This window comes from Aphelocoma coerulescens, unplaced genomic scaffold, assembly GCF_041296385.1.
Source record: "Aphelocoma coerulescens isolate FSJ_1873_10779 unplaced genomic scaffold, UR_Acoe_1.0 HiC_scaffold_138, whole genome shotgun sequence".
In the NCBI taxonomy this organism is placed as follows: Eukaryota; Metazoa; Chordata; class Aves; order Passeriformes; family Corvidae; genus Aphelocoma; species Aphelocoma coerulescens.
This window is the reverse complement of record NW_027183491.1, coordinates 490,094-515,423: the sequence shown is the minus strand read 5'-3', so window position 1 is coordinate 515,423 and position 25,330 is coordinate 490,094. Positions and strand designations below refer to the sequence as shown.

General features: G+C 54.0%; 1 protein-coding gene across 1 annotated transcript in view; it reads left to right on the top strand.

The window, feature by feature from the left end:
* The first annotated feature begins 894 nt into the window (after positions 1 to 894).
* DCAF11 (DDB1 and CUL4 associated factor 11) overlaps positions 895 to 25,330 on the top strand; it is a 29,806-nt gene continuing 5,370 nt past the window's right edge. The window contains exons 1-9 of the mRNA XM_068998576.1: positions 895 to 1,052; positions 3,859 to 3,998; positions 4,131 to 4,234; positions 4,948 to 5,000; positions 6,357 to 6,457; positions 8,463 to 8,609; positions 9,367 to 9,421; positions 10,248 to 10,374; positions 16,165 to 16,341. Coding sequence (XP_068854677.1) covers positions 895 to 1,052; positions 3,859 to 3,998; positions 4,131 to 4,234; positions 4,948 to 5,000; positions 6,357 to 6,457; positions 8,463 to 8,609; positions 9,367 to 9,421; positions 10,248 to 10,374; positions 16,165 to 16,341 — 1,062 coding nt within the window. The remainder of the gene's footprint in view (positions 1,053 to 3,858; positions 3,999 to 4,130; positions 4,235 to 4,947; positions 5,001 to 6,356; positions 6,458 to 8,462; positions 8,610 to 9,366; positions 9,422 to 10,247; positions 10,375 to 16,164; positions 16,342 to 25,330) is intronic.

Here is a 25,330-nt window from a genome sequence, read left to right as displayed (position 1 = left end):
GTTTTGACCCAAATTTTTCCATTTTTCCCCCAAATTCCCCCATTTTTTCCCATTTTTCCCCAAATTTTCACGTTTCAACCCAAATTTCCTCGGATTTTTCCCAATTTTCCCCATTTTCCCCCAAATTTTCCCGATTTTCACCCAAATTTCCCCAGATTTCCCCAAATTTTCCCTTTTTTCCCCATTTTCCCCCCAGTTTCCCTCAGCTTTTTCCCATTTCCCCCCAAATTTTCCCGTTTTTTCCCATTTTTCCCCCAAATTTCCCCATTTTTCCCAAATTTCCCCATTTTCCCCATTTTTCCCCCATTTTCCCCCATTTTTCCCCCATTCCCGCGCTCCGGTTCCCGATTCCGCCCCTTTCTCCCCCAAAATCCCCCCTTTTTCCCCAAAATCCCCCCTTTTCCCCCCAATTCCCATTTTTGCCCAATTTCCCCCAATTTCGCCCCAAATTCCCCCTCAGCCCCGGCTCCACTTCCGCCTTTCCCCCCTCCCCGCCAATCAGCGCCGCGCTCTCACCTCCGCCGCGCCTCCCAGCCAATCGCAGCCGCCCTCTCATCGCCGCCCCTCCCCTCCTCCAATCAGCGCCGCTGTTACTTTCGGAGCCGCGCGCCTCGCCCAATCAAAACCGCGCTTGCCCCGCCCTCCCCCCTCTCGCCCAATCAGCGCCGCGCTGCCTCTCACGTGACGCGCGGCGGCCAATCGCCTTTCACCCCCTCAGCCGTAAACAAGCGGCGCCGTTAAGAGGGGGCGGGGCCGCCGCCCTCGCTCCCCATTGGCTGCCGCCGGCAGAGGGGGCGTGGCCAAAGGGCGGAGCCGCGCGCTGATTGGCCGAGGGGCGGGGCCCAACCCGGAAGTGGCGGCCGGGGGTGGCGGCGGGCGCTGGGGACCCCCCGGATGGGCGGCAGGAACGGAGGGGGGGGAGGGGCGGGCAGGGGGAGGCGGGGGGAGGGGAGGGGGGAGGGGGGGAGGGCAGGGGGGGACCCCCGGGAGGGGGGGGGAGGGGCGAGGGGGGAGGGGCTGGACCTGCAGGAGCTCGAGGAGCTGCTCCGGAGGTGAGGGGGGGGAGGGGCGGCGCGAGGGGGGAGGGGGGGAGGGGGGTGGGGGAGGGGGAAGGGGGAAGGGGGGGTCGGTGGAGTTTGGGGGGATTTGGGGATTTGGGGGGGGATTTTTGGGGATTTTTTGGGAATTTTTTTGGGAATTTTTAACGGATTTTTGGGGAATTTTGGGGGGGTTTTGGGGAATTTTTTGGGGAATTTTTTTGGGAATTTTAAAGGGATTTTTGGGATTTTTTTAGGAATTTTTGGGGTTTTTTGGGGATTTTTTGGGGAATTTTTGGGGAACTTTTTGGGGGAATTTTTGGCAATTTTTGGGAATTTTTGGGGAATTTTTAAGGGATTTTTTGCGGAATTTTTAAGGGGATTTTGAGGTAATTTGGGGGGATTTTAGGAGGATTTTTTGGGATTTTTGGGGGGATTTTTTGGGAATTTTTATGGGGAGTTTGGAGGATTTTTTTGGAATTTTAAAGGGAATTTTTGGGGACTTTTTAAATGGATTTTTGGGATTTTTTGGGGAATTTTTTGGGAATTTTTGAGAATTTTTTGGGATTTTTTTGGGATTTTTTAAGGAATTTTTGGGGATTTTTTTGGAATTTTTTTGGCATTTTTATGGAATTTTGGGGGATTTTTTAGGGAATTTTTGGGATTTTTTGGGGAATTTTTAAGGGGATTTTTAGGTATTTTTTGGAGATTTTGGGGGGATTTTTTGGGATTTTTGGGGGGGATTTTTTGGGAATTTTTTAGGAATTTTTTGGGAATTTTGGGGGAAATTTTGGGGGATTTTTTTTTTGGCATTTTTAGGGAATTTTTGGGGTGAATTTTGGGGGATTTTTTTTGAATTTTTTGGGGAATTTTGGGGGAATTTTGGGGGGTTTTCTTGGAATTTTTTGGGGAATTTTTGGGATTTTTGGGGAATTTGGGGGGGATTTTTTCCGAATTTTTAAGGGAATTTTTCTGGGAATTTTCGGGAATTTTTTGGAGGGAATTTTCCAGAATTTTGGGGAAATTTTTTCGGAGATTTTGGGGGAATTTTTGGGGGATTTTTTCTGGGAATTCCTGAGGGATTTTGGGGGATTTTTTACCGAGGATTTTTTAGGAATTTTGGGTGAATTTCGGGTCAATTTCGGGTGAATTTTTGGGTGAATTTGGGGTGAATTTTTGGGTGAATTTCAGGTGAATTTTTGGGTGAATTTTGGGTGAATTTTTGGGTGAATTTTTGGGTGAATTTCGGGTCAATTTCAGGCAGATTTTTGGGTGAATTTGGGGCGATTTTGGGATGAATTTTGGGTGATTTTTGGGTGAATTTGGGGAGAATTTTTGGGCGATTTTGCGGTGATTTTGGGGTGAATTTTGGGTGAATTTCAGGTGAATTTTTGGGTGAATTTTGGGTGAATTTTGGGGCGATTTTGGGGTGAATTTTTGGGTGAATTTGAGGCAGATTTAGGGGGAATTTGGGGTGAATTTGGGGTCAATTTTGGGTGAGTTTTGGGTGAATTTCGGTCAATTTCAGGCAGATTTTGTGGTGAATTTCGGGTGAATTTTGGGGTGATTTTGGGTCAATTTCAGGCACATTTTTGGGTGAATTTTGGGTGATTTTTGGGTGAATTTGGGGTGAATTTGGGTCAATTTCAGGCAGATTTTGGGGTGAATTTCGGGTCAATTTTGGGTGAATTTGGGGTAAATTTTGATTGAATTTGAGGCAGATTTTGGGTCAATTTCGGGTGAATTTTTGGGTGAATTTGGGGTGGATTTTGGGTGAATTTGGGGTGAATTTTTGAGTGAATTTCAGGTGAATTTGGGGTGAATTTCGGGTGAATTTGGGGTGAATTTGGGGTGAATTTTTGAGTGAATTTCGGGTGAATTTGGGGTGAAGTTTTGGGTGAATTTTTGGGTGAATTTGAGGCAGATTTAGGGGGAATTTTGGGTGAATTTCGGGTGAATTTGGGATCAATTTCGGGTGAATTTTTGGGTGAATTTTGGGTGAATTTTGGGTGAATTTGGGGTGATTTTGGTGTGAATTTGGGGAGAATTTTTGGGTGATTTTGGGGTGAATTTTTGGGTGATTTTGGGGCAGATTTGGGGTGAATTTTTGGGCGATTTTGGGGTGACTTTGGGGTGAATTCGGAATGAATTTGAGGCGATTTTGGGGTGATTTTGGGATGAACTTTTGGGTGAATTTGAGGCGATTTTGGGCGATTTTGGGGTGAATTTTTGGGCGATTTTGAGGTGAATTTTGGGCGATTTTGGGGTGAATTTTTGGGTGAATTTGGGGTGATTTTGGGGCGATTTTGGGGTGAATTTTGGGGTGATTTTGGGGTGAATTTGGGGCGAATTTCGGGTGAATTTCGGGTGAGTTTTTGAGTGAATTTGGGGTGATTTTGGGGTGAATTTTGGGGCGATTTGGGGGTGAATTTAGGGTGATTTTGGGGCGATTTTGGGGCGATTTTGGGGTGATTTTGGGGTGATTTTGGGGTGAATTTGGGGCGTTTTTGGGGTGAATTTGGGGCGATTTTGGGGCGATTTTGGGGCGATTTTGGGGTGATTTTGGGGTGAATTTGGGGCGTTTTTGGGGTGAATTTGGGGCGATTTTGGGGTGAATTTTGGGGTGAATTTGGGGTGATTTTGGGGCGATTTTGGGGTGATTTTGGGGTGAATTTGGGGCGCTTTTGGGGTGAATTTTTGGGTGAATTTGGGGCGATTTTGGGACGATTTTGGAGTGAATTTTTGGGTGAATTTGGGGCGCTTTTGGGGTGAATTTTGGGGTGAATTTGGGGCGATTTTGGGGCGCTTTTCCCCCCCCCAGGGCCCAGCGCGGGGGGCTCCGGGACCCCCCCTTGGATTCCGACGGCTCCGAGTCCGACCCGGAAGCGGAAGCGGAACCGGAAGCGGAAGAGGAGGAAGAGGAGGAAGGGGGGGGAGGGGCGGCCCAGGAGGGGCCCGCAGGTGAGGGGGGAGGGGCTTGAAGGGAGGGGGAGGGGCTTGAAGGGAGGGGGAGGGGCTTAAGGGGAGGGGGAGGGGTTAAAGGGGGCGTGGCCTCGCTCGCTGACCCCGCCCCTCCCCCTCCTTTTCCCGCAGCCGCCCCTCCCCCACCCGGCCCCGCCCTCCGCGAGCTGCGCTGGGAGCTGCGGGGTGGGGGAGGGGCGGCCCCGGAGAGGAACCTGCCCCGGCTGCTGAGAGAGGTGGGGTAAACTGGGAGGGACTGGGAGGGGACTGGGAGGGGATTGGGAGGGGATTGGGAGGGACTGGGAGGGACTGGGAGGGGATTGGGGGGCACTGGGATGGACTGGGAGGGACTGGGAGGGACTGGGAGGGGATTGGGAGGGACTGGGAGGGACTGGGATGGACTGGGAGGGGATTGGGGGGCACTGGGATGGACTGGGAGGGGACTGGGAGGGGATTGGGGGGCACTGGGAGGGACTGGGAGGGACTGGGATGGACTGGGAGGGACTGGGGGGGGATTGGGAGGGACTGGGAGGGACTGGGATGGACTGGGAGGGGATTGGGGGGCACTGGGATGGACTGGGAGGGAATTGGGGGGGACTGGGAGGGAACTGGGAGAGACTGGGAGAGAACTGAGGGACTGGGAGGGGACTGGGAGCAACTGGGATGAACTGGGAAGGGACTGAGAGGGACTGGGAGGGGATTGGGGGAGACTGGGAGCAACTGGGATGAACTGGGAAGGGACTGGGATGGAACTGGGATGAACTGGGGGGGACTGGGAGGGAGTTCAGGGGTTACTGGTTTATACTGGGAGGGACTGGGACGGGAAAATGGGCAAAGAAAGGGTTAAAAATGGGGATTTGGGGGTTACTGGTTCAGACTGGTTCGGACTGGTTTGGACTGGGAGGGGTTTACTGGGAGGGGGCGTGGCCTGATCCCGCCCCTCCCCCAGCGCGAGTGGGGGCGGAGCTTCTCCAGGGAGGAGCGATCCCAGCTGAGCTCCCAGTAAGTGACTGGGAGGGACTGGGAGGGAACTGGGGGGGAACTGGGAGGGACTGGGACAAACTGGGAGGGACTGGGACGGACTGGGAGGGACTGGGAGGGAACTGGGAGGGAACTGGGAGGGACTGGGACAAACTGGGAGGGACTGGGACGGACTGGGAGGGAACTGGGAGGGAACTGGGAGGGACTGGGACAAACTGGGAGGGACTGGGAGGGATTGGTTTGAACCGGTTTGAACTGGTTTGGGCGTTTTCCTTCCTGGTTTGGGGGTTGGGGGTTACTGGTTTGAACTGGGACAGACTGGTTTGAACTGGTTTGAACTGATTCGGACTTTTTCAAACTAGCTTGAACTGGTTCGAACTAGTTCGGACCGGTTTGGACTGGTCCAAACCGGTTCGAACTGGTCTGAACTGGTCTGAACTGGTTCGAACTATTTCGGACTGGTTTGGGGTGGTTTGAACTGGTCTGGGGGTGGTTTGAACTGGTCTGAACCGGTTCATACTGGTTTGAACTGCTTTGGAGTGGTTACGACTGGTCTGAACCGGTTCAGACTGGTTTGGGGTGGTTTGAACTGGTTCGAACGGCTCTGAACTGGTTTGAACTGGTCTGGACTGGTTCTAACGGGTCTGGACTGGTCTGAAGTGGTTCGGACTGGTCTGAACTGGTTCGAACTATTTCAGACTGGTTTGGGGTAGCTTGAAATGGTCGGAACTGGTTCGTACTGGTTTGGGGTGGTTTGAACTGGTCTGGGGGCGGTTTGAACTGGTCTGAACCGGTTCGTACTGGTTCGAACTGCTTTGGAGTGGTTAGGACCGGTTTGAACTGGTCCGGACTGGTTTGGGGTGGTTTGAACTGGTCTGGGGGCGGTTTGAACTGGTCTGAACCGGTTCGTACTGGTTCGAACTGCTTTGGAGTGGTTAGGACCGGTTTGAACCGGTCCAAACCGGTTCGAACTGCTCTGAACTGGTTCGAACCGGTCTGAACTGGTTTGAAGTGGTCTGAACCGGTTCGAACTGCCCTGAACCGGTTCGAACTGCTCTGAACCGGTTCGAACTGCTCTGAACCGGTTCGAACTGCCCTGAACCGGTTCGAACTGCTCTGAACCGGTTCGAACTGCTCTGAACCGGTTCTAACCGGTCAGAACCGGTTCGAACTGCCCTGAACCGGTTCGAACTGCTCCGAACCGGTTCAGACCGGTTCGGGGTGGCTTGAATCGGTTCGGATTGGTTTGAATTGCTCTGAACCGGTTCGTACCGGTCCGAACCGCTCCGAACCGCTCTGACCCGCTCAGAACCGGTCGGGACCGGTCAGGACCGGTCGGGGCGGGTCTGACGAGGCCCCTCGCCCCTCCCCCCGCAGTTTCCTGCCCAACCACGCGGCGGCGCTGCAGCCCCACCCCCACAAGGTTTTCTGCGGGATCTTCTCCGACTGCGGCCGCCGCTTCCTCTCGGCCTGCCAGGGTGGGCGGGGCCGGGGGGGCGGGGCTTGGCAAAGGGGGGCGGGGCCCAAAAATTGGCGGGAATCTCCCAAATTTATCCCGAATTTATCCCGAATTTTGGGGATTTTTTGGGGATTTTTCTGGGATTTTTTGGGGATTTTGGGGGGTTTTTTTGGGGTTTTGGGGGGTTTTTAAGGGGGATTTTGGGGTCTGGGGGCGTGGCCCAAAATTTGGCGGGAATCTCCCGAATTTATCCCGAATTTTGGGGATTTTTTGGGATTTTTCTGGGATTTTTCTGGGATTTTTTGGGGATTTTTAGGGTTTTTTGGGGTTTTTTTAAGGGGGATTTTGGGGTTTAGGGGCGTGGTTTGGCAAAGGGGGCGTGGCCCAAAATTTGGCGGGAATCTCCCGAGTTTATCCCGAATTTTGGGGATTTTTTGGGATTTTTCTGGGATTTTTCTGGGATTTTTTGGGGATTTTGGGGGATTTTTTTTCGTTTTTTAGGGGGATTTTGGGGTTTGGGGGCGGGGCTTGGGCTCTGGGGGCGTGGCCCAAAATTTGGCGGGAGTTTCCGAATTTATCCCGAATTTTGGGGGTTTTTTGGGGATTTTTCTGGGATTTTTTGGGGATTTTTCTGGGATTTTGGGGATTTTTTGGGGATTTTTTTTCGTTTTTTTAGGGGGATTTTGGGGTTTAGGGGCGTGGTTTGGCAAAGGGGGCGTGGCCTGGAATTTGGCGGGAAACTCCCGAATTTATCCCGAATTTTGGGGATTTTTTGGGAATTTTTTGGGATTTTTTAGGGGTTTTTTTAGGGTTTTTTTTGGGTTTTTCTTTCGTTTTTTAGGGGGATTTTGGGGTTTGGGGGCGGGGCCCAAAATTTGGCGGGAATCTCCCGAATTTATCCCAAATTTTGGGGATTTTTTGGGGACTTTGGGGGAATTATGGGGGTTTTGTGGGGGAATTTTGACCCAAAGTCCCCAAATTTCCACCCGAAGCCCCCAAAATCCCCAAATTTTGACCCAAAATCCCCAAATTTCACCCAAAACCCCCCAAAAAATCCCCAAGTTTCGATCAAAAACCCCTGAAAATCCCCAAATTTTGGCCCAAAACCCCCAAATTTCTCCCCAAATCCTCCGAATTTCAACCCCAAATCCCCGAATTCTGACCCAAAACCCCCAAATTTCGATCCCAAATCCACAAATTTGCACCCAAAACCCCCCAAAATCCCCAAATTTCTCCCAAAATCCCCAAGTTTCTCCCCAAAACCCCCAAATTCTGACCCAAAACCCCCCGGATTTCACCCCAAAAATCCCCAAATTTTGACCCAAACCCCCCGAATTTTGACCCAAAACCCCCAAATTTCGACCTCAAATCCACGAATTTGCACCCAAAACCCCCAAAAATCCCCAGATTTCTCCCCAAAATCCCCACATTTCGTCCCAAAACCCCCAAATTCTGACCCATATTTTGACCCAAAACCTCCGAATTTCAACCCAAAATCCCCAAATTTTGACCCAAAACCCCCCGGATTTCACCCCCAAATCCCCAAATTTCCCCCCAAAACCTCCAAATTTCGACCCCAAATCCACAAATTTGCACCCGAAACCCCCAAAATCCCCAAATTTCGTCCCGAAATCCCCACATTTCGTCCCAAAACCCCCAAATTCTGACCCATATTTTGACCCAAAACCTCCGAATTTCAACCCAAAATCCCCAAATTTTGACCCAAAACCCCCCGGATTTCACCCCCAAATCCCCAAATTTCCCCCCAAAACCTCCAAATTTCGACCCCAAATCCACAAATTTCCACCCGAAACCCCCAAAATCCCCAAATTTCATCCCAAAAATCCCCAAATTTTGTCCCAAAACCCCCAAATTCTGACCCAAAATCCCCAAATTTCGACTCCAAATCCACAAATTTCCACCCAAAACCCCGAAAAATCCCCAAATTTCTCCCCAAAACCCCCAAGTTCTAACCCAAAACCCCCGGATTTCACCCCAAAATCCCCTCCCCCTCCCCCCCCCAGACCACACCCTGCGCCTCTTCGAGGTGACGGGGGAGGGGCTGCGGGTCCTCCGGGCCACCAGGGGGCGCCAGGTGGGCTGGAGCATCCTGGACGTGGCCTTCAGCCCCGACGGCTCCCAGGGACTCTACTGCTCCTGGTCCAGTGCCGGTACTGGGAGGGACTGGGAGCGACTGGGAGGGGATTGGGAGGGATTGGGAGGGATTGGGAGGGGCTGGGAGGGACTGGGAGGGGATTGGGGGGGACTGGGAGGGACTGGGAGGGGATTGGGGGGGACTGGGAGGGGATTGGGGGGGAACTGGGAGGGACTGAGAGGGACTGGGAGGGACTGGGAGGGATTGGGGGGGATTGGGAGGGACTGGGAGGGAACTGGGGGGGACTGGGAGGGGACTGGGAGGGACTGGGATGGACTGGGAGGGAACTGGGAGGGAACTGGGAGGGGATTGGGAGGGGCTGGGAGGGGATTGGGGGGGACTGGGAGGGACTGGGAGGGGATTGGGAGGGACTGGGAGGGACTGGGAGGGACTGGGAGGGACTGGGAGGGGATTGGGAGGGGGTTCAGGGGGTACTGGTTTATACTGGGAGGGACTGGGAGGGGATTGGGGGGAACTGGTTCATGCTGGGAGGGAACTAGGATGAGCTGGGACAAACTGGGAGGGACTGGGATGGGTTGGGAGGGACTGGGACAAACTGGGAGGGGACTGGGAGGGAACTGGGAGGGACTGGGAGGGAACTGGGCCTTACTGGTTTATACTGGTTCGTCCGTTTTCCTTACTGGTTCCAACTGGTTCAAACCGGTTTGAACCGGTTCGAACTGGTTCGAACTGGTTCGGACTGGTTCGGTCTCCTTCGAACCGGCCTGAACCGGCCTGAACTGGTCTGAACTGGTCTGAACCGGTTTCCCCAGTTCACGTCTTCGATCTCCACGGCGACGGCGACGCCCACACGGCGCTGGAGCTGCGGTGGGGGAGGGGCCGGGGGGAGGGGGAGGGGCTAAAAGGGGAGGGGGGAGGGGCCTGGGGAGAGGGGGAGGGGCTGTGGCTCAGTGGGCGTGGCTATTGCGCGGGGGGCGTGGCTAACATTGCTGTGGGCGTGGCTAGTTGCCAGCTGCCCATGGCTACTTGCCCAGTCCCCATGGCTACTTGCCAGGTTGCCGTGGCTATTTGCCGGGTCCCCGTGGCTAGTTGCCCACTGCCCGTGGCTAGTTACCAGCTGCCCATGGCTAGTTGCCAGGTTGCCGTGGCTAATTACTGAGTGCCCGTGGCTAGTTGCCCAGTGCCCGTGGCTACTTGCCCGGTTGCCATGGCTATTTGCTGGGTCCCTGTGGCTAGTTGCCAGGTTGCCGTGGCTAGTTACCAACTGCCCGTGGCTAGTTGCCAGGTTGCTGTGGCTAGTTACCAGCTGCCCATGGCTAGTTGCCCGGTTGCCGTGTCTATTTGCCGGGTCCCCGTGGCTAGTTGCCCACTGCCCATGGCTACTTGCCCAGTCCCCGTGGCTAGTTTCCCAGTCCCCGTGGCTACTTGCCCAGTCCCCGTGGCTATTTGCCTGGTCCCCGTGGCTACTTGCCCAGTCCCCGTGGCTAGTTTCCCAGTCCCCGTGGCTACTTGCCCGGTCCCCATGGCTAGTTGCTGGGTCCCCGTGGCTACTTGCCCAGTCCCCGTGGCTACTTGCCGGCTCCCCGTGGCTACTTGCCCGGTCCCCGTGGCTACTTGCCGGCTCCCCGTGGCTACTTGCCCGCTGGCCGTGGCCACTGGCCCCCGCTGACCCCCCGCCGTGCCCCTCCCCCAGCCCCCCGGAGCGGCGCTTCGCCGTCTTCGCCCTGGCCGTGGCCCCCGACGGCCGCGAGGTCCTGGCGGCCGCCAACGACGGCTGCGTCTACGTCTACGACCGGCAGGCGCAGCGCCGCGTGCTCAGGGTGCGTGCGGGCCAGTATGGACCAGTATGGACCAGTATAGACCAGTATAGACCGGTATAGACCAGTATAAACCAGTATAGAGCAGTATAGACCAGTATAGACCAGTATAGACCAGTATAGACCAGTATAAACCAGTATAGAGCAGTATAGACCAGTATAGACCAGTATAGACCAGTATAGACCAGTATAGACCAGTATAGACCGCCAACGACGGCTGCGTCTACGTCTACGACCGGCAGGCGCAGCGCCGCGTGCTCAGGGTGCGTGCGGGCCAGTATGGACCAGTATAAACCAGTATAGACCAGTATAGACCAGTATAGACCAGTATAAACCGGTATAGACCGGTATAGACCAGTATAGACCAGTATAGACCAGTATAGACCAGTATAGACCGGTATAGACCAGTATAGACCAGTAGGGACCAGTATAGACCGGTATAGACCAGTATAGACCAGTATAGGCCGCCAACGACGGCTGCGTCTACGTCTACGACCGGCAGGCGCAGCGCCGCGTGCTCAGGGTGCGTGCGGGCCAGTATGGACCAGTATAAACCAGTATAGACCAGTAGGGACCAGTATAGACCAGTATAGGCCGCCAACGACGGCTGCGTCTACGTCTACGACCGGCAGGCGCAGCGCCGCGTGCTCAGGGTGCGTGCGGGCCGGTATGGACCAGTATAAACCAGTATAGACCAGTATAGACCAGTATAGACCAGTATAAACCGGTATAGACCGGTATAGACCAGTATAGACCAGTATAGACCAGTATAGACCAGTATAGACCGGTATAGACCAGTATAGACCAGTAGGGACCAGTATAGACCGGTATAGACCAGTATAGACCAGTATAGGCCGCCAACGACGGCTGCGTCTACGTCTACGACCGGCAGGCGCAGCGCCGCGTGCTCAGGGTGCGTGCGGGCCGGTAGGGACCAGTATAAACCAGTATAGACCAGTAGGGACCGGTATAGACCAGTATAGACCAGTATAGAGCAGTATAGACCAGTATAGGCCGCCAACGACGGCTGCGTCTACGTCTACGACCGGCAGGCGTAGCGCCGCGTGCTCAGGGTGCGTGCGGGCCAGGAGGGACCAGTATAAACCAGTATAGACCAGTAGGGACCGGTATAAACCAGTAGGGACCGGTATAGACCAGTATAGACCAGTATAGACCAGTATAGACCAGTATAGGCCGCCAACGACGGCTGCGTCTACGTCTACGACCGGCAGGCGCAGCGCCGCGTGCTCAGGGTGCGTGCGGGCCAGTAGGGACCAGTATAAACCAGTATAAACCAGTATAAACCAGTAGGGACCAGTAGGGACCGGTATAGACCAGTATAGACCAGTATAGACCAGTATAGACCAGTATAGGCCGCCAACGACGGCTGCGTCTACGTCTACGACCGGCAGGCGCAGCGCCGCGTGCTCAGGGTGCGTGCGGGCCGGTATGGACCAGTATAAACCAGTATAAACCAGTATAAACCAGTATAAACCAGTACGGGCCAGTATAGACCAGTATAGACCAGTATAGACCAGTATAGACCAGTATAGGCCGCCAACGACGGCTGCGTCTACGTCTACGACCGGCAGGCGCAGCGCCGCGTGCTCAGGGTGCGTGCGGGCCAGTATGGACCAGTATGGACCAGTATAAACCAGTAGGGACCAGTATAAACCAGTATAAACCAGTAGGGACCAGTATAGACCAGTATAGACCAGTATAGACCAGTATAGGCCGCCAACGACGGCTGCGTCTACGTCTACGACCGGCAGGCGCAGCGCCGCGTGCTCAGGGTGCGTGCGGGCCGGTATGGACCAGTATAGACCAGTATAAACCATTATAGACCAGTATAGACCAGTATAGACCAGTATAGACCGGTATAGACCAGTATAGACCAGTATAGACCAGTATAGACCAGTATAGACCGCCAACGACGGCTGCGTCTACGTCTACGACCGGCAGGCGCAGCGCCGCGTGCTCAGGGTGCGTGCGGGCCGGTATGGACCAGTATAGACCAGTATAAACCAGTAGGGACCGGTATAGACCAGTATAGACCAGTATAGACCGGTATAGACCAGTATAAACCAGTATAGACTGGTATAGACCGGTATAGACCAGTATAGACCAGTATAAACCAGTATAGACCGGTATAGACCAGTATAGACCAGTATAGACCAGTATAGACCAGTATAGACCAGTATAAACCGGTATAGACCAGTAGGGATTGGTATGGACTAGTATAGACCAGTATAGACCAGTATAAACCAGTATAAACCAGTATGGACCAGTATAGACCAGTATTGACCAGTATAGACCAGTATAGACCAGTATAGACCGCCAACGACGGCTGCGTCTACGTCTACGACCGGCAGGCGCAGCGCCGCGTGCTCAGGGTGCGTGCGGGACAGGAGGGACCAGTATAGACCAGTATAAACCAGTAGGGACCAGTAGGGACCGGTATAGACCAGTATAGACCGGTATAGACCAGTATAGACCAGTATAGACCAGTATAGACCGCCAACGACGGCTGCGTCTACGTCTACGACCGGCAGGCGCAGCGCCGCGTGCTCAGGGTGCGTGCGGGCCGGTATGGACCAGTATAAACCAGTATAGACCAGTAGGGACCAGTATAAACCAGTAGGGACCAGTATAGACCAGTATAGACCGGTATAGACCGGTATAGACCGGTATAGACCAGTATAGACCAGTACGGGCCAGTATAGACCAGTATAGACCAGTATACACCAGTATACACCAGTATACACCAGTATAAACCAGTATAGACCAGTATAGACCAGTATAAACCAGTATAGACCAGTATAGACCGGTATAGACCGCCAACGACGGCTGCGTCTACGTCTACGACCGGCAGGCGCAGCGCCGCGTGCTCAGGGTGCGTGCGGGCCGGTAGGGACCAGTATAAACCAGTATAAACCAGTATAGACCAGTAGGGACCGGTATAGACCAGTATAGACCGGTATAGACCAGTATAGACCAGTATAGACCAGTATAGACCGCCAACGACGGCTGCGTCTACGTCTACGACCGGCAGGCGTAGCGCCGCGTGCTCAGGGTGCGTGCAGGCCGGTATGGACCAGTATAAACCAGTATAAACCAGTATAGAGCAGTATAGACCAGTATAGATCGGTATAGACCAGTATAGACCAGTATAGGCCGCCAACGACGGCTGCGTCTACGTCTACGACCGGCAGGCGCAGCGCCGCGTGCTCAGGGTGCGTGCGGGCCAGTAGGGACCAGTATAAACCAGTATAGACCAGTAGGGACCGGTATAGAGCAGTATAGACCAGTATAAACCACTAGGGACCAGTATAAACCAGTGTAAACCAGTAGGGACCAGTAGGGACTGGTATAGAGCAGTAGGGATTGGTATAGAGCAGTATAGAGCAGTACGGACCAGTATAGACCAGTATAAACCAGTATAAACCAGTATAAACCAGTATAGACCAGTATAGACCAGTATGGACCAGTAGGGACCAGTATGAACTAGTAGGGACCAGTAGGGACCAGTAGGGACCGGTATAAACTACTGGGGTCCAGTACAGACCAGTAAGGACCAGTATGGGCCAGTAGGGACCAGTATAGACGGGTCTAGCGCAGTATAGACCAGTATAGACCAGTATAGACCAGTACCCCCAAACCCCCTTTTTTCCCCCCATTTTTAACCCTTTCACCCCCTCCAACCCCCTCCCAGTGACCCCAAACCCCCTTCCCGGTCCCCTCCCAGTACAAACCAGTACAAACCAGTAACCCCAAATCCCTTTTCACCCCATTTTTAACCCTTTCACCCCCTCCAAACCCCTCCCAGTTTGTCCCAGTTTGTCCCAGTTCCCTCTCAATCTCCTCCCAGTCCCCTCCCAGTCCAAACCAGTACAAACCAGTTCCCTCCCAGTACAAACCAGTCCAAACCAGTAACCCCAAACCCCCTTTTTAACCCTTTTTTAACCCTTTCACCCCCTCCAAACCCCTCCCAGTGACCCCAAATCCACCCCAAAACCCCTCCCAGTTCCATCCCAGTCCCTCACAATCCCCTCCCAGTCCAAACCAGTACAAACCAGTTCCCTCCCAGTACAAACCAGTAACTCCAAATCCCCTTTTTCCCCCCTTTTCCCCCATTTCCCCCCCTTTTTTAACCCTTTAACCCCCTCCAACCCCCTCCAAACCCCTCCCAGTGACCCCAAATCCGCTCCAAATCACCCCAAAACCCCTTCCCAGTCCAAACCAGTCCAAACCAGTCCCCTCCCAGTATAAACCAGTACAAACCAATAACCCCAAATCCCCTTTTTTCCCCTTTTTTCCCCATTTCCCCCCCTTTTTTAACCCTTTCACCCCCTCCAACCCCCTCCCATTGACCCCAAACCCCCTCCCGGTCCCCTCCCGGTCCCCTCCCAGTCCAAACCAGTCCAAACCAGTTCCCTCCCAGTCCAAACCAGTACAAACCGGTAACCCCAAACCCCCTTTTTAACCCTTTTTTAACCCTTTCACCCCCTCCAAACCCCTCCCAGTGACCCCAAACCCACCCCAAAACCTCTCCCAGTTCCATCCCAGTCCCTCACAATCCCCTCCCAGTCCAAACCAGTACAAACCAGTTCCCTCCCAGTACAAACCAGTAACCCCAAATCCCCTTTTTTCCCCTTTTTTCCCCATTTCCCCCCCTTTTTTAACCCTTTAACCCCCTCCAAACCCCTCCAAACCCCTCCCAGTGACCCCAAACCCCCTCCCGGTCCCCTCCCAGTCCAAACCAGTCCAAACCAGTTCCCTCCCAGTACAAACCAGTACAAACCAGTAACCCCAAATCCCCTTTTTTCCCCCTATTTCCCCCTTTTTCCTCCTCTTTTAACCCTTTAACCCCCTCCAACCCCCTCCAACCCCCTCCCAGTGACCCCAAACCCCCTCCCGGTCCCCTCCCAGTCCAAACCAGTCCAAACCAGTACAAACCAGTTCCCTCCCAGTACAAACCAGTAACCCCAAATCCCCTTTTTAACCCTTTTTTCCTCCTCTTTTCACCTTTTAACCCCCTCCAACCCCCTCCCAGTGACCCCAAACCCCTTCCCAGTTCCCTCCCAGTCCAAACCAGTTCCCTCCCAGTATAAAGCAGTACAAACCAGTAACCCCAAACCCCCTTTTTAACCCTTTTTTAACCCTTTCACCCCCTCCAAACCCCTCCCAGTGACCCCAAATCTGCCCCAAATCACCCCAAAACCCCTTCCCAGTCCAAACCAGTCCAAACCAGTTCCCTCCCAGTATAAACCAGTACAAACCAGTAACCCCAAATCCCCTTTTTTCCCCCTATTCCCCCCTTTTTCCTCCTCTTTTAACCCTTTAACCCCCTCCAACCCCCTCCCATTGACCCCAAACCCCCTCCCGGCCCCCTCCCAGTCCAAACCAGTACAAACCAGTCCAAACCAATTCCCTCCCAGTACAAACCAGTACAAACCAGTAACCCCAAATCCCTTTTCACCCCATTTTTAACCCTTTCACCCCCTCCAAACCCCTCCCAGTGACCCCAAATCCGCCCCAAACCACCCCAAAACCCCTCCCAGTTCCCTCCCAGTCCAAACCAGTACAAACCAGTTCCCTCCCAGTATAAACCAGTACAAACCAGTAACCCCAAATCCCCTTTTTTCCCCTTTTCCCCCCATTTCCCCCCCCTTTTTTAACCCTTTCACCCCCTCCAACCCCCTCCAACCCCCTCCCAGTGACCCCAAACCCCGTTCCCGGTCCCCTCCCAGTCCAAACCAGTCCAAACCAGTACAAACCAGTAACCCCCCGCAGGTGCCGGCGCACGAGGACGACGCCAACGCGCTGGCGCTGGGGGACGCCTCGGGGCAGCTGGTGCTGAGCGGGGGCGACGACGGCGTCTGCCGGGCCTGGGACCGGCGCTGCCTCCCCGAGGGGCCGGCGGGCGTCCTGGCCGGCCACCGCGACGGCCTCACCTTCCTGCACGCCAGGGTGCGACTGGTTTATACTGGGAGGGCACTGGGAGGGAACTGGGAGGGACTGGGAGGGAAAAAAGGGCGAAAAAACGGCGAAAAACGGGCGAAAAAACGGCGGAGAAAGGGTTAAAAACGGGGGAAAAATGGGGGAAAAGGGGGGAAAAGGGGGTTTGGGGTTACTGGTTTGGACTGGTTTATACTGGGAGGGAACTGGGAGGGCACTGGGAGGGAAAAAAGGGCGAAAAAAACGGCGAAAAAAGGGCGAAAAACGGCGGAGAAAGGGTTAAAAACGGGGGGAAATGGGGAAAAAGGGGGTTTGGGGTTACTGGTTTGTACTGGGAGGGAACTGGTTTGGACTGGGAGGGCACTGGTTTGGACTGGGAGGGCACTGGGAGGGACTGGGAGGGAAAAAAGGGCGAAAAAACGGTGGAAAAAGGGCGAAAAACGGCGGAGAAAGGGTTAAAAATGGGGGAGAAATGGGGGAAAAAGGGGCAGAAAAGGGGGTTTAGGGTTACTGGTTTGTACTGGTTTATACTGGGAGGGAACTGGGAGGGAAAAAACGGCAAAAAAAGGGCAAAAAATGGTGGAGAAAGGGTTAAAAACGGGGGGAAATGGGGAAAAAGGGGCGGAAAAGGGGGTTTGGGGTTACTGGTTTGTACTGGTTTGTACTGGGAGGGAACTGGTTTGTACTGGGAGGGAACTGGAAGGGACTGGGAGGGAAAAAAGGGCGAAAAAACGGCGAAAAACGGGCGAAAAAACGGCGGAGAAAGGGTTAAAAATGGGGGAAAAAGGGGGGAAAAAGGGGGGAAAAGGGGGTTTGGGGTTACTGGTTTGTACTGGTTTGTACTGGGAGGGAACTGGGAGGGGACTGGGACAAACTGGGAGGGAACTGGGACAAACTGGGAGGGAACTGGGAGGGATTTGGGGTCACTGGGAGGGGTCTGGAGGGGGTGAAAGGGTTAAAAATGGGGGGAAAAGGGGGATTTGGGGTTACTGGTTTGGACTGGTTTATACTGGGAGGGCACTGGTTTGGACTGGGAGGGCACTGGTTTGCACTGGTTTATACTGGGAGGGCTCTGGGCCGGGGCCTGGGACCGGCGCTGCCTCCCCGAGGGGCCGGCGGGCGTCCTGGCCGGCCACCGCGACGGCCTCACCTTCCTGCACGCCAGGGTGCGACTGGTTTATACTGGGAGGGCACTGGGAGGGAACTGGGAGGGACTGGGAGGGAAAAAAGGGCGAAAAAACGGCGAAAAACGGGCGAAAAACGGCGGAGAAAGGGTTAAAAATGGGGGAGAAATGGGGGAAAATGGGGTTTGGGGTTATTGGTTTGTACTGGGAGGGCACTGGGAGGGACTGGGAGGGGTCGGAGAGGGAAAAACGGCGAAAAAAGGGCAGAGAAAGGGTTAAAAATGGGGGAGAAATGGGGGAAAATGGGGGGAAAAGGGGGTTTGGGGTTACTGGTTTGTACTGGTTTATACTGGGAGGGAACTGGGAGGGACTGGGAGGGCACTGGGAGGGACTGGGAGGGAAAAAACGGCGAAAAAATGGTGAAAAAATGGCAGAGAAAGGGTTAAAAACGGGGGGAAATGGGGAAAAAGGGGGTTTGGGGTTACTGGTTTGTACTGGGAGGGAACTGGGAGGGACTGGGAGGGAAAAAACGGCGAAAAAAACGGCGAAAAAAGGGCGAAAAACGGCGGAGAAAGGGTTAAAAATGGGGGAGAAATGGGGGAAAAGGGGGTTTGGGGTTACTGGTTTGTACTGGGAGGGAACTGGTTTGGACTGGGAGGGCACTGGGAGGCACTGGGAGGGAAAAAACGGTGAAAAACGGGCGAAAAACGGCGGAGAAAGGGTTAAAAATGAGGGAGAAATGGGGGAAAAAGGGGGGAAAAGGGGGTTTGGGGTTACTGGTTTGTACTGGTTTGTACTGGGAGGGAACTGGGAGGGGACTGGGACAAACTGGGAGGGAACTGGGACAAACTGGGAGGGAACTGGGAGGGATTTGGGGTCACTGGGAGGGGTCTGGAGGGGGTAAAAGGGTTAAAAATGGGGGGGAAAGGGGGATTTGGGGTTACTGGTTTGGACTGGTTTATACTGGGAGGGAACTGGTTTGGACTGGGAGGGCACTGGTTTGGACTGGTTTATACTGAGAGGGCTCTGGGCCGGGGCCTGGGACCGGCGCTGCCTCCCCGAGGGGCCGGCGGGCGTCCTGGCCGGCCACCGCGACGGCCTCACCTTCCTGCACGCCAGGGTGCGACTGGGAGCCACTGGTTTATACTGGGAGGGCACTGGGAGGGAAAAAAGGGCGAAAAAAACGGCGAAAAACGGGGAAAGAACGGTGAAAAACGGGCGAAAAACGGCGGAGAAAGGGTTAAAAACGGGGGAGAAATGGGGGAAATGGGGGTTTGGGGTTACTGGTTTGTACTGGTTTGTACTGGGAGGGAACTGGGAGGGACTGGGAGGGAAAAAAGGGCGAAAAAAACGGCGAAAAACGGGCGAAAAACGGCGGAGAAAGGGTTAAAAATGGGGGAGAAATGGGGGAAAATGGGGGTTTGGGGTTACTGGTTTGTACTGGTTTATACTGGGAGGGCACTGGGAGGGCACTGGGAGGGACTGGGAGGGAAAAAACGGCAAAAAAAGGGCAAAAAATGGTGGAGAAAGGGTTAAAAATGGGGGAGAAATGGGGGAAAAGGGGCGGAAAAGGGGGTTTGGGGTTACTGGTTTGTACTGGTTTGTACTGGGAGGGAACTGGGAGGGAACTGGGACAAACTGGGAGGGAACTGGGACAAACTGGGAGGGAACTGGGAGGGGTTTGGAGGGGATTGGAGGGGGTGAAAGGGTTAAAAATGGGGGGAAAAGGGGGTTTGGGGTTACTGGTTTGTACTGGTTTATACTGGGAGGGAACTGGGAGGGAACTGGTTTGGACTGGGAGGGAACTGGGACAAACTGGGAGGGAACTGGGAGGGGTTTGGAGGGGATTGGAGGGGGTGAAAGGGTTAAAAATGGGGGAAAAGGGGGATTTGGGGTTACTGGTTTGGACTGGTTTATACTGGGAGGGAACTGGTTTGGACTGGGAGGGCACTGGTTTGCACTGGTTTATACTGGGAGGGCTCTGGGCCGGGGCCTGGGACCGGCGCTGCCTCCCCGAGGGGCCGGCGGGCGTCCTGGCCGGCCACCGCGACGGCCTCACCTTCCTGCACGCCAGGGTGCGACTGGGAGCCACTGGTTTATACTGGGAGGGCACTGGGAGGGAAAAAAGGGCGAAAAAACGGCGAAAAACGGGGAAAGAACGGTGAAAAACGGGCGAAAAACGGCGGAGAAAGGGTTAAAAACGGGGGAGAAATGGGGGAAAAGGGGGTTTGGGGTTACTGGTTTGGACTGGTTTATACTGGGAGGGAACTGGGAGGGACTGGGAGGGCACTGGGAGGGACTGGGAGGGAAAAAAGGGCGAAAAAACGGCGAAAAACGGCGGAGAAAGGGTTAAAAATGGGGGAGAAATGGGGGGAAAAGGGGGTTTGGGGTTACTGGTTTGTACTGGTTTGTACTGGGAGGGGACTGGGAGGGAACTGGGAGGGAACTGGGAGGGACTGAGAGGGAAAAAACGGCGAAAAAATGGTGAAAAAATGGCAGAGAAAGGGTTAAAAACGGGGGGAAATGGGGAAAAAGGGGGTTTGGGGTTACTGGTTTGTACTGGGAGGGAACTGGTTTGTACTGGGAGGGCACTGGGAGGCACTGGGAGGGAAAAAACGGTGAAAAAAGGGCGAAAAACGGCGGAGAAAGGGTTAAAAATGGGGGCGAAATGGAGGAAAAAGGGGGGAAAAGGGGGTTTGGGGTTACTGGTTTGTACTGGTTTGTACTGGGAGGGAACTGGGAGGGGACTGGGACAAACTGGGAGGGAACTGGGACAAACTGGGAGGGAACTGGGAGGGATTTGGGGTCACTGGGAGGGGTCTGGAGGGGGTGAAAGGGTTAAAAATGGGGGGAAAAGGGGGATTTGGGGTTACTGGTTTGGACTGGTTTGTACTGGGAGGGAACTGGGAGGGACTGGGAGGGAACTGGGAGGGACTGGGAGGGAAAAAACGGCAAAAAATGGTGAAAAAATGGCAGAGAAAGGGTTAAAAAAGGGGGGAAATGGGGAAAAAGGGGGTTTGGGGTTACTGGTTTGTGCTGGGAGGGAACTGGTTTGTACTGGGAGGGCACTGGGAGGCACTGGGAGGGAAAAAAGGGCGAAAAAAGGGCGAAAAACGGCGGAGAAAGGGTTAAAAATGAGGGAGAAATGGGGGGAAAAGGGGGGAAAAGGGGGTTTGGGGTTACTGGTTCGTACTGGTTTATACTGGGAGGGAACTGGGAGGGCACTGGGAGGGAAAAAAGGGCGAAAAAATGGCGAAAAACGGGCGAAAAACGGCAGAGAAATGGTTAAAAATGGGGGAGAAATAGGGGAAAAGGGGGTTTGGGGTTACTGGTTTGTACTGGTTTATACTGGGAGGGAACTGGGAGGGACTGGGAGGGAACTGGGAGGGAAAAAACGGCGAAAAAATGGTGAAAAAATGGCAGAGAAAGGGTTAAAAACGGGGGAGAAATGGGGAAAAAAGGGGGGAAAAGGGGGTTTGGGGTTACTGGTTTGTACTGGTTTGTACTGGGAGGGAACTGGGAGGGAACTGGGACAAACTGGGAGGGAACTGGGACAAACTGGGAGGGAACTGGGAGGGGTTTGGAGGGGATTGGAGGGGGTGAAAGGGTTAAAAATGGGGGGAAAAGGGGGTTTGGGGTTACTGGTTTGTACTGGTTTATACTGGGAGGGAACTGGGAGGGAACTGGTTTGGACTGGGAGGGAACTGGGACAAACTGGGAGGGAACTGGGAGGGGTTTGGAGGGGATTGGAGGGGGTGAAAGGGTTAAAAATGGTGGGGAAAAGGGGATTTGGGGTTACTGGTTTGGACTGGTTTATACTGGGAGGGAACTGGAAGGGACTGGGAGGGAACTGGGACAAACTGGGAGGGCACTGGTTTGGACTGGTTTGGACTGGGAAGGGGTTTTGGGGTGATTTGGGGCGGATTTGGGGTCACTGGGAGGGACTGGGATGGACTGGGATGGACTGGAAATGGCTCTAGACTGAACTGGGATGAACTGGAGTGAACTGGGATGAACTGGGAGGAACTGGGATGAACTGGGATGGGCTCTAGGCTCAACTGGGATGAACTGGGATGGACTGGAAATGGCTCTAGACTGAACTGGGATGAACTGGGATGAACTGGAAATGGCTCTAGACTGAACTGGGATGAACTGGGATGGGGTCTAGGCTCAACTGGGACGAACTGGGATGAACTGGGATGAACTGGAAATGGGTCTAGACTGAACTGGGATGAACTGGGACAAACTGGGATGGACTGGAAATGGGTCTAGGCTCAACTGGGATGAACTGGGACAAACTGGGATGAACTGGAAATGGCTCTAGACTGAACTGGGATGAACTGGGATGAACTGGGATGAACTGGAAATAGGTCTAGGCTCAACTGGGACGAACTGGGATGAACTGGGATGGACTGGGATGGGGTCTAGACTGAACTGGGATGAACTGGGATGGGCTCTAGGCTCAACTGGGACGAACTGGGATGAACTGGGATGAACTGGAAATGGCTCTAGGCTCAACTGGGATGAACTGGGACAGACTGGGATGAACTGGGATGAACTGGGATGGGGTCTAGGCTTAACTGGGACCAACTGGGGGAATTGTTCTATGGCCCCAAACCACTCCATACTGGTTTAAACTGGTCTTAACTGGTTTAAGCCACTCCGAACCGCTCGGAACCGGTCCAAACCAGTCCGAACCGGTCCGAACTGGTCCGAACTGGTTTAAACTGGTCCTTACTGGGCAGGGCGACGGGCGGTACGTGGTGTCCAACTCCAAGGACCCAAACCAGTCCGTACTGGGATGGACTGGAAATGGGTCTGGGATGAACTGGGATGAACTGGGATGGACTGGGATGAACTGGGATGGACTGGAAATGGGTCTGGGATGAACTGGGATGGACTGGGATGAACTGGGATGGACTGGAAATGGGTCTGGGATGAACTGGGATGGACTGGGATGAACTGGGATGGACTGGAAATGGGTCTAGGCTCAACTGGGATGACCTGGGATGAACTGGGACGAACTGGGATGGGCTGGGATGAACTGGAAATGGCTCTAGACTGAACTGGGATGAACTGGGACGGACTGGGATGAACTGGAAATGGCTCTAGACTCAACTGGGATGAGCTGGGATGAACTGGGATGGACTGGGATGGACTGGAAATGGGTCTAGGCTCAACTGGGATGAACTGGGACAAACTGGGATGAACTGGAAATGGCTCTAGACTGAACTGGGATGAACTGGGATGAACTGGGATGAACTGGAAATAGGTCTAGGCTCAACTGGGACGAACTGGGATGAACTGGGATGGACTGGGATGGGGTCTAGACTGAACTGGGATGAACTGGGATGGGCTCTAGGCTCAACTGGGACGAACTGGGATGAACTAGGATGAACTGGAAATGGCTCTAGGCTCAACTGGGATGAACTGGGACAGACTGGGATGAACTGGGATGAACTGGGATGGGGTCTAGGCTTAACTGGGACCAACTGGGGGAATTGTTCTATGGCCCCAAACCACTCCATACTGGTTTAAACTGGTCTTAACTGGTTTAAGCCACTCCGAACCGCTCGGAACCGGTCCAAACCAGTCCGAACCGGTCCGAACTGGTCCAAACTGGTTTAAACTGGTGCTAACTGGGCAGGGCGACGGGCGGTACGTGGTGTCCAACTCCAAGGACCCAAACCAGTCCGTACTGGGATGGACTGGAAATGGGTCTGGGATGAACTGGGATGAACTGGGATGGACTGGGATGAACTGGGATGGACTGGAAATGGGTCTGGGATGAACTGGGATGAACTGGGATGGACTGGGATGAACTGGGATGGACTGGAAATGGGTCTAGGCTCAACTGGGATGACCTGGGGTGAACTGGGATGAACTGGGAGAACTGGGACGGACTGGGATGAACTGGAAATGGCTTTAGACTGAACTGGGATGAACTGGGATGAACTGGAAATGGCTCTAGGCTCAACTGGGATGAAGTGGGACCAACTGGGATGAACTGGGATGGACTGGGATGAACCGGAAATGGCTCTAGACTGAACTGGGATGAACTGGGATGGGCTCTAGGCTCAACTGGGATGAACTGGGATGGACTGGGAGGAACTGGGATGAACTGGAAATGGGTCTGGGATGAACTGGGATGAACTGGGGTCAACTGGGATGAACTGGGATGAACTGGAAATGGCTCTAGACTGAACTGGGACGAACTGGGATGAACTGGGATGAACTGGGATGAACTGGAAATGGCTCTAGGCTCAACTGGGACGAACTGGGATGAACTGTGATGAACTGGGATGAACTGGAAATGGCTCTAGACTGAACTGGGACAAACTGGGGTCAACTGGGACGAACTGGGATGAACTGGAAATGGCTCTAGACTGAACTGGGATGAACTGGGGTCAACTGGGATGAACTGGGATGAACTGGGATGGGGTCTAGACTCAACTGGGATGAACTGGGATGAACTGGAAATGGCTCTAGGCTCAACTGGGACGAACTGGGATGAACTGGGATGAACTGGGATGAACTGGAAATGGCTCTAGGCTCAACTGGGACGAACTGGGACGAACTGGGATGAACTGGGATGAACTGGAAATGGCTCTAGGCTCAACTGGGATGAACTGGGATGAAGTGGGATGAACTGGGATGGGGTCTAGGCTGAACTGGGATGAACTGGGGGAATCATTCTATAGCCCCACATAACTCCATACTGGTTTAAACTGGTCTTAACCGGTTTAAACCACTCCGAACCGCTCGGAACCGGTCCAAACCAGTCCGAACCGGTCCGAACTGGTCCGGACTGGTCCAAACTGGTGCTAACTGGGCAGGGCGACGGGCGGTACGTGGTGTCCAACTCCAAGGACCCAAACCAGTCCGTACTGGGATGGACTGGAAATGGGTCTGTGGTAAACTGGGATGGACTGGGATGAACTGGGATGGACTGGAAACGGGTCTAGACTGAACTGGGATGAACTGGGATGGACTGGGATGAACTGGGATGGACTGGAAATGGGTCTAGGCTCAACTGGGACGAACTGGGATGAACTGGGATGAACTGGAAATGGCTCTAGACTCAACTGGGATGAGCTGGGATGAACTGGGATGGACTGGGATGGACTGGAAATGGGTCTAGGCTCAACTGGGATGAACTGGGACAAACTGGGATGAACTGGAAATGGCTCTAGACTGAACTGGGATGAACTGGGATGGGCTCTAGGCTCAACTGGGATGAACTGGGATGAACTGGGATGGACTGGGAGGAACTGGGATGAACTGGAAATGGGTCTGGGATGAACTGGGATGAACTGGGATGGACTGGAAATGGCTTTAGACTGAACTGGGATGAACTGGGATGGACTGGAAATGGCTTTAGACTGAACTGGGATGAACTGGGATGGGCTCTAGGCTCAACTGGGATGAACTGGGATGAACTGGGATGAACTGAGATGGGGTCTGGACTCAACTGGGATGAACTGGGATGAACTGGGATGAACTGGGATGGACTGGAAATGGGTCTAGGCTCAACTGGGATGAACTGGGATGAACTGGGATGGGGTCTAGGCTGAACTGGGATGAACTGGGGGAATCGTTCTATGGCCCCAAACCACTCCATACTGGTTTAAACTGGTTTAAACCACTCCAAACCGGTCTGAACTGGTCCAGACCGGTCCGAACCGGTCCGAACTGGTCCTTACTGGGCAGGGCGACGGGCGGTACGTGGTGTCCAACTCCAAGGACCCAAACCAGTCCGTACTGGGATGGACTGGAAATGGGTCTGGGATGAACTGGGATGAACTGGGATGGACTGGGATGGACTGGAAATGGGTATGGGATGAACTGGGATGGACTGGGATGAACTGGGATGGACT